This window comes from Anas platyrhynchos, chromosome 2, assembly GCF_047663525.1.
Source record: "Anas platyrhynchos isolate ZD024472 breed Pekin duck chromosome 2, IASCAAS_PekinDuck_T2T, whole genome shotgun sequence".
NCBI lineage: Eukaryota > Metazoa > Chordata > Aves > Anseriformes > Anatidae > Anas > Anas platyrhynchos.
The window spans coordinates 25,417,968-25,432,500 of NC_092588.1; the positions used below are offsets into that span (position 1 = coordinate 25,417,968).

Here is a 14,533-nt window from a genome sequence, read left to right on the forward strand (position 1 = left end):
CATGGAAACTGTCATATAGAGTTGACTTGAAACACTGTAAAATAAAAATAAAGCGAATGAGTCTCAGCTTGGCTTAAGATGACATGTCTGAGCCCTCAATGTCAATCTGGTCTATGTGAAATTCCTGAGTGACTGACTGCCACAGTGCCCTTCTTATTTCACGTAAAGAAAAACTTTATGTGATTTTTGCCTGAGCAATAAGTAAAGGGAAAAGGTATTTCTCTGAGCCCTGTTCAACAAACGTTGCTTACCATGCTCTTTCTTTTTCCCTCTGCTCCCCCCCCCCCCGCAGAATCGCATCGGGAATTCCTTCACAGGCCTGCATCTGGATACGTGCCAGAGGAGATCTGGAAGAAAGCTGGTAAGAACTGTTTAAAAACACAAGCTTAGTATTCTGGCAGCTGTGTGCAGTTGTTAACGCACTGATGTGAGGAATAAAAAAAAGAAAGGGTTTACTAGTAACAAGAAGAAATTGTATTTAATAATCTTAAACTGGAACTGATCAGAACATGAAATAATCTTTATAATGGAAGCATCTGCTGCTATAGTTAAGGGGCTATCAGTGCTTCCATTACAGACCCCTTTTTTCAAGGGTTATAATGGTTTCAGGCTGAAACTTGATATGCTGAGGTTTCAATCTGTTAGCAATTTAAAAAAATGCTTTTGTGGATTTTTTTTTAATCTTCAGTGTTCTTACCTAGCTAAGGTAAGAATTCCTGAAACAGGGGAAAAAAAAAAAAAAAGAAAAAAAAGAAAAAAGAAAAAATATACCTGTTAAGGAAAAAAACTTTAGATATGCAGTATAGCCATTCTTAATTTCAAAAAAAAAATTGTGATCATCAGCCCCAAGTGAAGTCTGGGTTCATAAACCTGGTAAGCGTTCAAATGAGCAAAGAAGGTCGTGTCTCAGCTGGTCCTGGTGGTTGCATGGACATTCATGTCTTCCCCAAGGTTGAAAAGCACCATGGGCAGTTGTGGTTGTGCTGAGTTTTCTTCAGTACTTTGAAACTGCCTGAGCGCAGGAGTTTCCTGCTGAGGATCCTCTTATGGTGCTGCAGCCAAACCTTTGCACTTTCACCATCAATATTAGAGCTTCCTCGTTTTCAGAGGGGTCAGGAGTTGGCTCTTGAACTAGAACTAGTAGTTGAGCTTCTACTCGAGCGTGTCCCAACACACATGCACTCATTGACAAAGAGAGCTTCTGAACACCTTTACAGCCATGTACTGCAGCTGCCTGAGCAGGATTAACGATTAAATGGCAAATATACAGCAGTTTTGATGCTTTCAAATGTCCTGTAACTGGTGGATGTATTGTAGACCAGATGAAGAACACACAAATGGCATAATGTTGTATCAGACAAGAAGTTGTGTTGTTTGTGTAGCATGGGTTTATCATTTACAGACAACATTTTTCAATGTGGAAATTAGTATTTTTGGATCTGCTGTAGTTTCTATGAAAAATAATGAAATTATTACAACTTTTTCTTTTGTCCAAGAATCATGTAGCCTTTGTAACTCAATTCTGTTGTATGCCCAAAGTATTTTTCAGAGTTTGTTTTGCCATATTTATGTTAACATCTTAAATGAAAAAAAAAAGTGCAGCCCCAGGAAACCTTACAGAGAAACATTATGCATGGGAATTTCAGGAATTTGATTTCTCTTGCAGTATCCAGGTTTTGATGTTATTTGGCATATCAGGCCGTTTCTGACTCCAACAGAAGAAAAAAAAATCTTCATAAGCTAGCATACAAGTTAAATGAAGCTTTTGGCCTGAATTATAAAACTGGATGTGCATCCTCATCATGTTTATCCATGTTTATCAAATATGGTAGTATAAAGGAACTGAGACATGTCATATAGTGAACAATTATGTCATCAGTTATTCTGAAACATTTTTTTTTTTTTTTGTTTGGAGCCTTTTCTGGACTCTATTTTCATGCTGATGTGGCTTTCAGTCAGATTCCCTTTATTAAGGGTGTCTGTGAACTGGAGAAGAAAAAAATATGGCCTGCTACAGGATGCTACCCATATCTGTTACTAACAGTAGTAAAATATCAAAAGACATAATGCTTTTAATAAATCATTGGCCTTCATTTTCAAGTGTGCACTGAAGCTGGAGATCTCCCCAGTTTCATAAGCAGTTCAGGGCAGTAAAAGTGCAATTCAGTGCCTGTAAGAACAGGCCTCTAATGCCATTTGAGATGCTGTGTAGTTTCCTGGCTGGGCTGCAACTGCCAGTCTAGAAGGCTGCAAATCTCTCACAAGTCATTTCTGCTAGCTCGGTGTGGATATCTTGGTGTCTCAAATGGCCATAAAGACCAATGTGTAGACAGCAGAATTAAGTGTAAAAAGCCTGATTGAGAAGCTGAATCCATTGAACTGAAAGAACTTGGCACAAAAACAGTTAATAAGCAACCCCAAAATCATCTGAACCAGCAAATCATGTGTAAAAGGGATTCACTTTAAACTTTTGGAGATTGATAGACTCCAATGAAATTCTTTAAGTATACCAAGTTGAGCACATGCTTTTGTGATTGTTGGAGCAAGCACGTAGCACTCATCACCTTGTAAATTAAAGCCATGTGAACCCAATTAAGTTTCATACGTCAATGGAAAAGAAAGTCATCAGTGTCCTTATTAATGACATTAAATAATAGTTACGCAGATGAGGAATCCAAGCCATGTTCTCAGTGTCCTCAGTAGTCAAGAGTAAGGCAGGCATGTAAAGAGGGCTAGTCAGATCAGAGTTTGGATGACTTGCTTCATGGAAATACTTATTCCTCTTAATTAAATACTGAGGTGATCCCAGGCCCTTTATGGGTTGCTGTCTCAGTTTCTTTCAGTTTAATGGGGAGACTATCTTCCAGCCATTCCCTGTCACATGGCAGTCCAGATGGAAGTGCTGGAATTACCAAAAAGGCATGGGAATACCATGGGAATAGCATAAAAGACAGTGAAACTTCTGCATGTTCGCCAGGGTACTCCTGATAAATTACACATTTTGCGATGTGAAGGTGAGATACCTCAAGTCACCAACTCACAGTGGCCTTCTTTGCTAGGGGCAGACTGAGAGGGAGGTGATTCAAATGTCACGGTGACAGTGCCTCATCCTTGTCCATCACCTTTTCTTTTCTCATGGTGTGGACTGAGTGTGCCTATGATGTGAGGGAGGTGCCCAGGAGCTGCTGTCGTCATGTCAGGTTACATACGTCATCATGTCAGGTTACATACGGCAGTGAATGATGAGTTGTGGAAGTGAAGGAACATTTCAGCTGAATTCTGAAAAAAAAAAAAACAAAAGACAAGGGAATTTAGAGCAAGAATGCTTAGCAGCAATTGGAAAATGGAGGTAGCACATAAATGCATCTTAGATATTTAGTTTAAAAACCTACTGGTTCAAATTTTCTTGTATTTGAATCTAATCTAATCTGTTTTCTGGAAAAGGAGCAGCATTCTGTAGTGCTTGATAGCTCAAAATTGTCATGGCAAACAAAATCTACTTCACTATCAGTCATAACTTTTCCTCCACAAATATTACAGTTTTTATTCTTATCTGAAACTACAATGCCTGTATTCTATGGCTAAGAAATACCTGTAGGTACTGGAAACATATCTTTTAAGGAGATGTGGGCAAAATCAATGATAGTAAATTTTGTCTATTTTTAATAAATGGGTGACATGAGTTGGATGTCATGAGTCGCAATATTGAAATCATGTGACCAAAAAGCACTGTAGCTTAACTCTTTGCCTTCATTTTTAGTATATCACTGCACAAATTATCATTACACAAATTTTGCTGTTAAAGCTAATGGAAATACTGAAGTCCAATCCATAGTTTATGCCAATTAAAATATAGAATCCCTTTTCCTTCAACATATGGGCTCATATGTACTTGTAGCACCTTCACACACCCAGAAGCTTTGCAAAAAAACATGACATAGAATATAAGGTTCAGTTTTTATATTTAGACTGAAAAGAAGTAGATTATTTAGGATTAAAAGCTATGCAAATAGAAGTCTCTGTAAAATGTTGGGGTACTCTGCTTCCAGATTAAACTAATAGATCAAACTGTCATTTCTAACCACTGGAAACATTTCAGCATAAGATTAAGTTATGTGATGTAATGAAAGTGCATCATACCATACAAAGATAACTTCTATTCCATAATGAATATCAGCAAGAATACAGATTTTCTCTAAGAAATCTACTTTGTTAATAACTGCAGTTCATAGATGCAAAACGTCTGTATTTAAGTTGCCTCATTTTTATGAAAAAGGTAATAAAATTGCATCTGTATGTTTGCCTGTGTATATTTCTTTTCTCACGATCAGTGAATGTTTGCAGTTGGTAATAAATATTCAAGCACCTTGCAAATGTCCTACCAATTCCCTTTGCTGATCTGTGTGTGCCTGTGGGACTAGAATAGGAATGCATAATTTAAATATAAATTGCCTGATTTGCATATACAATTAGTCTAGCTGCAGCTTTGATCGTAAGCAAAAATTATTGTCCTGTATTGCCACTTAGATAGAATTTTAATTCACCTTGAATATTCAAAGTAAATTAAGCCTTGGCTGTATGGTTGAAGGGTATGATTTTTTCCTCTCCTGAGGCTTTCCCCTAAACAACATTTATGGTAGGGTAATATAAGGGCATATTTTCAGCTTCATAAAAATAAAGGCATAAGTTTTATCTCTTAATTCCCCCCATCCCCACCCCCAAAAACTTCAGTTGAAACATCTCTCACAGACACACACACGTGGAGCACACACAACAAATAATATAACTCTTCTTTCATTTTAATTAATGCAATTTTAGTCCGTACATGGCTTTAAAATGTATCTATTGCAATTGTACTTGGCTTAATAACTGAAAATGGAAACTTCATGTAGTGACTTAAAATAATAAATGCAGAGCTATGAGACATCAACTCAAGGCAGTTTCTGACTTAATATCTGTATGGAAGAGTTAGGTCTACATACGTGTGCATGCACAAATACATTTGATGGAGCCTCCGAACTCAAACCCTTAACACAGTTGTAATACTTAAATTTTAATCTACAGTAATTTTTTTTATTAGAAATCTATGTTTTTAATTAAACAGAACATTTAATTAAGGTGGTTTTTAAGTGGATGAAACAATTAAGTGCAAACACTTGAATGAAACATGTCATAATTAGTTTTAATAGAGTGTTAATTGGTACTGGGTTTGCCAAGTTAATAATTACTGCTTATTAAATTTTCAATTAATCATTGTCATTTTGCTTTGAATAAAGATGAAAATTAGATAAACTAATTCAGGGGGAGGATGGTTTCCTTGTTAATTAGAGCAGTTAATTAAAAAAAAAAAAAAGAAAAAAAGAAATTACTTGTTTTAGTTGTCAATTAAAAGACTGTTCATTAGTAAAATCTTTGCATTCTTCCTGCATCAAAACCCAAATAACTAATTTGTGACAATTCATGTTTTCTGGAATAAAAGATATGATATAAGTATATACTGAAGAAACAGCTCATAGCAACTTAGTTATTTTACAAAAACATTAGCCTTTGTATATAATGAAGCACTGTGCCCTGGCTCAGTTTTAATTGTGCACCAGAGTCTTGTTGGCTTTGGTGTGCTCAAGGGCTCTGCAGCATCAGGAAGTCAAGTCTTTGCCGTGTAAACAACAGTGTGCAGAGGAGATCAATAGGTCAAAGGAATGTTCATAAACAAATGTTAATTCTGGCTTGTAAAATTATATGTCCAGGAAAAGATATTAGACCAATGATTTATTTATTTATTTATTTATTTTTAAATAAAACCTTGGGTGTTTCATATATTTATTTTTTACATAGAGAAAAAAAAATAATAAAAAAAAATGTAGTGACTGAATCCTATCTTAATTTCCAAAGCTTAAAGATACCATTCTGAAAAAGTCTGTAATAAGTCTTAAGTAATAATTTTTGCTGAACATATTCATCAATCTGGTGTGCTGCAAAACCAATTTTCCAAGTAAAATCACCCCAAAATAATGCACCAGTAATCTGAAATGTCTGTACCTACTGAAGTACTAACTGTGAATCAAAATAGCAAGAATCAACACAAGTGTTAGAGATTTCTGAGAGCCTTGGTGACGGGGAAGTAAAGAAGCATCAGGGTGGTCTTAAAGAGTCTCGAGGAATCAGGTTCATCTTGGTCCTTCTTACCATGAAGACACAATACAGTAGCCTAGCTGCTACATTTCGTGCATTACTTTTGCATAGCCCTACATCAAACATCCTGTGCTGATGAGGATTTCTTCCCTCCTTTGTAGAGGAAGCTGTCAATGAAGTTAAACGTCAGGCAATGGCCGAGTTGCAGAAGGCAGTGTCAGAGGCCGAGCGGAAAGCTCACGACATGATCACTTCCGAGAGAGCTAAAATGGAGCGCACTGTTGCCGAAGCCAAGCGCCAGGCTGCAGAGGATGCACTAGCTGTTATCAATCAGCAGGAGGATTCAAGCGAGGTAAGTAAGGTCTCTGATGGACAAGCACCTCTCTATCCAAGTGCATTCAGTAGCTAGTAGCGTCATGTTAGGTTGTTTTTGTCAGAGCCTGAACCTTCTTTGTCTCCTCTGATGAAAAATTAGTGATAGCTGCTGTTTGGGGGGGTGGAGAATTGTTATTGAATCTTCTCAATTATTTTAATGGCTTCATCTGAGTTCAAAAATATGCAAACCATTGCAATACTGGAGGAAAATCGGATCTGTACAATAACCTGTAACAGGAAACAGGATGACGTGAGGCTGTCATCAACCTTAGGTGTACCTGAGCTTGCTTAAATCTACCTGGCACAGGCTGTTCATGTGACATGAGGATTTCAGTGCCTGCTATTAACTATTTGCACATTCTCACTGGATGTATACTACAGGCACATGCAGAGCTCCAAATTTTCTTGTGTACATGGTCATCTGAGCCCAAAATAGCTAAAGGACTTGAGCTGCAGTGACACCTCTTAACTGATGTTCAGGATTACATATAATGTATGTTTCTCTTCTAATTTAGCATTTCACTAGCTTTATTTTCAAGCTCCTCAAACTGCTGATACTGAGTTGATAACAAGAGTATATGGTAGAAAATATTTCATGTTCAGATCTAATTTAAGCAAAACCAAAACAAAGAAAGAAACAAAAAAAACCCACAACAGTCGTTTATGAGATTGTAGAGCAAAGTAGCTAAAAGCTTTTCTGGGGAATGCATTGGGTGTAGAAGCTATTAGTAAAAGTTCCTGTAGGACAGAAATGAACGTGGATTTACAAGTGTTTCCTTAATTTGAATGTGTTAATTTGACTGCAGGGTATATTTGAGAGTTGAGGAGTGGGCAAACAGTATTTGGAAGGAAGAAAAACTGAAACAGCAACAGAGTGTAAAACAAGAATAAGCATGTTAAGCCCTGATTTACTTTCAAACCTGAGTGTGGGAGCCTTGAACTTCTGCAGTATAGGGGACACAGCAGCACCAACAGCAGGAAGCTGGGACTGAAAGACCAGGGTGTGTTTTACCAGTGCTGCAGAATTTTGCATCCATTACAGACAAATAATAATGTCCTAGGTTAAAATTGCCTTTAAAGACAGACATGACACAAATTACACCAGGTATTTCTATATAATCTTTGTTTCTTAAGGCCACTGAAATGAAAGGACATTACTTTCATAGCCTATTTACTGTTCCTGTACTGAGATCTTGGCTGTAGTAAAAATACTTTTTAATATAAGTTCTAAATTGCAGGGAGTTGGAAAAATAACTGATAGCAGTACCTGTTGTGTGGTATTATGTATTAGTGTACATTACTGTCAAAGCACTTTTCCTGGATTGTATGGGTCACGTTGTAGAAGAGTGACTTAAGCTGAAAGATGCAGATTAGGTAGCTGAAGCATGCTGAGAAAACTGGAAAAAGTCATGAGCAGATAAGCCAGTGGCATGCTGCAGTATGCATCCATAATTTGTGGGAGCGTAAGATTTTAATTCATACCAGGCTTCTCTGGAGATGAAAGACCATTGTGGGATCACTGAATGCCCAAAGTTTCTCCTTAATGTGTAGCAGATGAATAAAAAGGAGACAAAAGGAATTGATTTTCGGCATCTGAAAGTTTCTCAGGAAGAAAGGGACCAGGAGAAGTATATGTACCCTTTAAGTATTAACTGTTCCATTGCAGATTAAATGAGACATAAATTCAATTTATTGGCATTTTGTATCTGAGATATTCAAGGACATTTTTTGTACACTGTGTTCATAGAAAGGACATTTGTCTGACTTAGCATCATTAAAGAGCTATCATTTTATGTGTGTATATTTACAAGAGATTCCCATTATCAAAACCAAAATTCCAAAGGTAAATGCCTCAGAGGAAATTGCAAATTAAATCCATTTAGTGAACTGATGTAGTGTAGGCAGGATAGATGAAGGCCTTATGTGCCAGTGCATACAGCCCATTCTTCCACAAGTAAATTCATATCCAGACTCATTTGTGTGCTGTAATTCACTCCTGAGCAGTCATAGCTCTGGAAAAGGCTGTATGACAACAGACATCTTAACTTCATCTTTAGAAGAAGTGCTTATGAGGTTGTTCACTTCTTGGAACCAGAACTTTAAAAGAGGACAAATAATTCTTTTAATTTCATTCTAATGAAATATGACTCATAGGGTTACAGATGTTCTCAGAGCTGTTCATAGTTGAGGAGGATACAAGCCTTCTGGTCCTAGACAAAACTACACACTTAGGACCTATTTAGTAGCCTAATCTTGCAGCTTTCACTCTGGTGGTCATAAGTGGAACATCAGGGTGGCTTTTTTGAGAAGTAAAATGCAGGTTTTAATAGATGTCAGTGTTTACAGGTGCCTGGTTAATTCTGAAGGCAGATGACAATGGTACGTTATAGCTAAATGTGTACAGTTTTTATTGGTACATCTTCAACTTCCAATTATGGCAAACTCCAACCAAGTAGGTAATGCTTCCCACAACTACCTACCTGTTGACTTAGGCTGTCTCTCTTTTTTTTTTTTTTTTTAATAACACATGGAAAAATGGACCAGTCTTTTCCATCATATTCAAGGACAGGAGATCAGTTTGTTAAGTGTCTGAGAAGTGTCTCTTTGGAGATGAGACCCTGTGTTTATTGGGGCTGAGGAATAGAACTTTATGTCTAGGGTGTTCATTATCTTTCAGTCCCTCTGTGAATATTCCTTTTCATTTGTCTGAGTTGTCTCCATAAACCTTTCTGTTTACAAAGCTGTTTACAACTTTCAGCTGTACTCTATAAATATGTATTTCCAGGACTAGAATGGTTTCAAGTTCGAGGGCGCTCTAGTAGCAGCTCCTGAAGTCTTAGCAGCATAGGAGAAGGTAGAACACCCCTGCTTATCCTTGGTGAGATACTACTCCAAGGCCTGCAAGAGAGCTTAGTATAGGCTGCTATACAACCTCTGTGCAGTTCCTGACAGCATATTTCTCCCACGGGTGTCATTTGTTCTTTTGGCTGTGGAAACTATGGATGGAGATGGGAATTTGGCACCACATTTCTAAAGTTTCTGATATAAATTTCATCTGCTACAGCCACTCCCTGTCTGTTGGCAAGTTTTCTCTCTTCCAGCTCTTCATTTGTTATTTAGTAAAATGCAGCCTGGACCTAGCTGAGGTTTCTTGGAGCTGCTTTTGTCTGAGGACTTTGGGCCATGATTTCTATTGCAGTCCGCTCTGAAGCCCAAAACAATATCTGGGCCTAGGATTCTAGATTTTTGTAATTATTGTTTTTTTAAGATGACGTGTAGTGTCCTCTTCCAAGACCTTTCAGAGGTTTCACATATGTGTGTATATGTGTCTGTATATTAGAAACCAGAAAAAGTGGCTTCCATGACTGAAAAAAACAAACAAACAAAAATACAAAACAAACAAAAAAAAATTACAGTTGACATGTGCAGCTGACCAGAGCAATCTCACCAGATTTTACTGGCCTCAGTGTCTGTACATTTACTTTTTGAAGATTTCCACAGCTTCTCAGCATAAGCTCTTGCAACTGACTAGAACATTTTCATTATTTTCTGTTATCACAATGAGAGATTGGTTGAGGACCAGTGAACAGAGCACACTGATGTTGGAAAGCAAAAGAACAAGAGAAGGCCTACCTGTCAGCATAACTGTTCCTGAACCACAAATTATTTCTTTACCAGTTTCTTACAGTTGCTTGACAAAAGATGACCCATTCATCAGTAGTTGACTTGGCTAAGTACAGAAACATGTGTGAGCAGCCTACTCTTTAATGACTGCTGTGCTTGCTTTGGCTGCAATGTACTGTTGTGCAAATCAATTTTAATAGTAAGGGTGAACAGCTTTGCAAAGAGACTGGCTGCCCAGATTGTAGGGGGAAGGGCAGGGGGAGAATTAAAACATCTGTCTTTCTGCTCTGGTATAAAATGCCACTGAAAAATCTGACAGTCAGTGTTCTTCCTCACTTTTAGTAGGGTGGGGGCTGGGGACAGCAAAGGAGCACAAATGTTTCGTTTCTCTCTACTTAAAGCAGATGCTGACATCTGCTCAGATAAAACAAGTATGTAACTGGTCCAACACTGCTTTTAAGAGATGTGTAATGTTAAGGCTTGTTTACATTGAAGCAGCTTATGTTGTATGTGAACATCACACTTACCTGACATTTTGAAGACAGCTGGGCTCAATCTCTGCTGACCGATCCATTGAGACCAGGACTGTGCCAGCAAACCTGACTCTGAGCATCAGATGCTGTGATATAGGCAAGACCCTTTTTCTGGGCTGACGTTGAATTTATGCATGTCAGCTAATGTTTAATTTTTTTTCTTTTTCTTGGCTGGGCGTCTCTTAGAAACCAGCAGTTCATTCTCTGCACTGGTAGGTGATACAGAGGCACCAGAGCCACGAGTTCTAGACTAATGAGTCTAGATGTGATCTGAACACTGGCACTGTCCCAGGCTGTCTAGCCAGCTTGCCACATCCCTTCAATATGATTCTCCACACTTGTGTTTTCAGGATGCAGCTTCTCCATGCTAGCTTGTATGAACACAGGTATACTGCAAACAATAAACAGTGGCTTGGGTAAGCCTTGACTGTTTGGTGATAGGGCTAACTCTATTAGAAATATCTAAAGCCTTGAATGTCTTTGTAAGGAGTACTGCATTTAGAAGTACCATGGGAATTTCCAAAGAATGTGTTTCCCCTTCTAAAAGGTCTTTGATAGAATCAGTCCTCATTTATGCCACTGTAGTTTCAGTGATCTCTAGATTCTTTCTTTCTGGTTAACAGTGATTGAGTGTTGAACGCCGTGGGCCTTGAAGAACCTGCAAAAATCTGTGCTTCTTTTCCTGGTAAACTGTGGAAAACCAGAATTTGTCAAAAATGACAAAGCAGTGTTTGATACTGCATTATAGCATTTTAGAGTTCATCATCTCTTAGACATGTCAAGTCCTCAAGGTCCTTTTTATTTTTTCCCCTTTCTTTCTTTAAACCAGCTCTACTCTGAGTCTCAGACAGAGGTGTCAGAGAAAAGCAAATGCCCAACTGTGGTTAAATGTTTCAGAGATTAAAGTGATGGGCAAAATTATTGACAAATATGTGTCCTGGTACTGCAGACCACAGAAATGGAGAGCATTTGTTTTGAGAATTTTCATGATGGCAAACAGAAGTTTCTGAGTTCTGTTGTTTGAAGATGGAAGCTTAAGTGGATGAGTATTAAGAGTCTGACCTAAGATAAGGCTTTGACCTAAGACTGATGTTCCTTGTCAGTTGAAAGAAGAGGATGAAATATGATCGGTGGCATAGATTCGGAGTGAGATTCCCATCTGGTGTAATTTAGCCCAATTTCATTGAATTAATCCATTTTCAGGGTAGTGAAGTTAAATTGAATTATGTAGTCTGAGAATCTGGCCTTTTGTATAACCTCACTGTTTCACAGGGAAATCAATGCAGAGTTAAACTATAATCCAGTCCTCTTCATAGTTTTAGCTACATCTGGAACTCTATAAAACACAAGCTGGAAGTGCAGTATGGTAAGCCTCTCCCCAAAGACAGAGAAAATAGACAGGAGAGGCTTTGAGAGATCCACTACCCTTTTTCCCAATGCATGATCAGCTGTAGCTGTGTTGTAACTGTAATATCCCTGTTTTGTCTGTGTTTTAGTGATGAAGATTCCCCAGTGCCTGTAGGGAATTTGTTCTATCCTTAATTTTTTTTTCATAACATCTCTTTCCAATTTCTCCTACAGTTGTTTTATCTTATTGTTTTTCCTGTTTATTCATGTAGATATGGTCATTGCCTGTCTCACTGTAGTAGCCTCTGAGATGTTTGGACGCTACTGTAACCTCTTAGGCTGCCATCTCTCCTTAGGTTTAACAATCTCAGTTCATTCAGTCTCTTCTCATAGGTTGTGTTTGTCTGATCCCTGATTATTCTGTCTTGTGTCTTATTTGCCTTATTTTATTTGCTGTATTTGAAGTGCATCATCCCAGCATGGACAGTATTCCAGGCTGGGCTTTACCAGCGCTGGGAGGTAGTCTTAACTCAGATGTCAAGCTGTCCATAGTCCCCTTCATATGTCCTGGTATATGATGTTTGCCACCTTGTCACCAACATGACATTGTGGTCTTCTGTTATCTGAGGTGCCGTGTATGCAGTTCAGCCTCTGTGATCCATTTTGTCCTTGCTTCTGGCTCGTACAGACCTGCTTAGGCCTTATACCAACCTCTCAAACTTCCCAGGAGAGAAGATGCCTTGAGCACGGTCAATCCCATAGCGAGCTCAGCTCTGTCCACAATGTCTAGATCAATGGGGAACATGTGAGCAGGGGTTTACCAAGTACAGCCCAGGCCATTATCCAGCATCTCGAGCTTGATTTTTCTTCAGTAGAATGTGGATTCTGAAGCTATCCTCCAGCAAGCAACATGAACAGAAAACATGTATTGCCAAGACTCACAGTTCTTGATCCCTATTTCTATTGCTGTTTTTCACTGCTTATACATGGAAAGGAGCAGCCAGTGGTCACAGTGGTGAGGACTGACTGCATAGGACAGAGAGTTCTGTGTGTCAAATCCAGCTGCTATTGTACAAGCTCCTCATGGCACATGTGCTTGTTTATGCTAATTTACACCATAGTAATTCTTACATGCAATAATTTTTTGCATAAATGTGAGCTGTAAAATTTATTTTGAAATTCTTGCATTTTATGTGCATTTATTCCCACAATTACATTAAAGCTGTAATGACCTGTTAAATTATAAATAATATGTGCAGTGGACAAAATCACATACTAGACAATGTAGGACACATTAAGTGAATCATGTAAGGAGCCAGCTTAGAGCTTTGTCACTTCATTAAAATCTTGCACTTATTTATCACTTTTCTTGTTCTGCACAGGCTGATAGTTAACTGATGAGTATTCAAATAAAAAAAGCTGGACCTGTAACGTTAAAATTTAAATGTCTGTTTTCTGACATTAATACAGGCATTGTGGTAAGAAACTGAAATACTGTATGATGGCTCTGGTCAGGTCTAGAAGTCAGTTCTGTCTGTGCAGATGTGCCTTCTCCACTAAGGGAAGCAAAATGAGGATGCTTCAGAAATTGGTCTGTATTAACTAAATATATTTTTGAATAGAAAAAGTCTGCCATCCCCATAATAAACTAGAGCATGCACTTCACTGGTACAGTAGGATCTCCATGAGGGAGGGATTCCTGCACCTGGGCAGTGCTGGTTGACTTCAGCATTTTTCCATGTGAGGAAAACTGCCTTTTCAGAAATGTCTGCATAGGGAGGCTTTGTACATGTGTATTTGTTTCCAGATTAGGGGATTAAAGGAAATATGGATTAAGCCCAGGGATGGCAATTTAGCTGGAAATGAATAGCTAGAAGGTCAGTAAGTGTGGTGGTAGGTAGAAATCCTGTGCAAACACCGTTGGAGCAGAGTCACAGCGAGTTTACTGGATCACAGTGCAAGCATCAAATTGGCAAAGTGAAACTTTCAGAAGTGCGATGCAACCTTTGAGAAATACTAGTGCAGCAAAAGAAGGAGAATCCAGGAATATCCACAATTTGTTGCCTTTCTGGTCAGTAGAAGGAGACATTGCATCTCTTTGAAAAGCCAATATTAGCTTGCCAGCTCTTTTTGGTCCATGCGTATATATGTCTGTATGTGTACACGTTCATGTATGGTGTTCTAAATTACCCACAGTTATTCTTCACTGTGGGGATACAAGGTCTTTCAAAGAAAAGGTGTTCAAGAATAGTGCAACTACCCATTTCCAGACGTGGTAGTGTGGCTTTACCTCTACAGCACTGGACAGAGTTTAAGCAAAATGAACCTGAAACAATGAATACTGAATCAAAACCAGGTGATGCCAGACAAGGAGTCTGAATTCCCGACATTTAAGTACCAGAAACATCTGTTTCTGTGTGTTGGTAATTTCACCTTTTTTTTCTTAATGTTTTTAAAGATGGGAACAATTTTATGAATTAAAAAAAAAAAAAAATAGAAAAAAAAAAAGAAAAAAAGAATCC

The 14,533-nt window shown here is 38.2% G+C and overlaps 1 protein-coding gene across 5 annotated transcripts in view; it reads left to right on the plus strand.

Moving 5' to 3' along the window:
* The window catches only part of RUNX1T1 (RUNX1 partner transcriptional co-repressor 1), a 114,171-nt gene that overhangs the window by 94,335 nt on the left and 5,303 nt on the right, over window positions 1–14,533 (plus strand). For all 5 annotated transcript variants that reach the window (XM_027452458.3, XM_027452459.3, XM_072034463.1 and 2 more), the window contains 2 exons: window positions 293–361; window positions 6,294–6,484. In XM_027452458.3, the coding sequence (XP_027308259.1) occupies window positions 293–361; window positions 6,294–6,484 (260 nt within the window). The remainder of the gene's footprint in view (window positions 1–292; window positions 362–6,293; window positions 6,485–14,533) is intronic.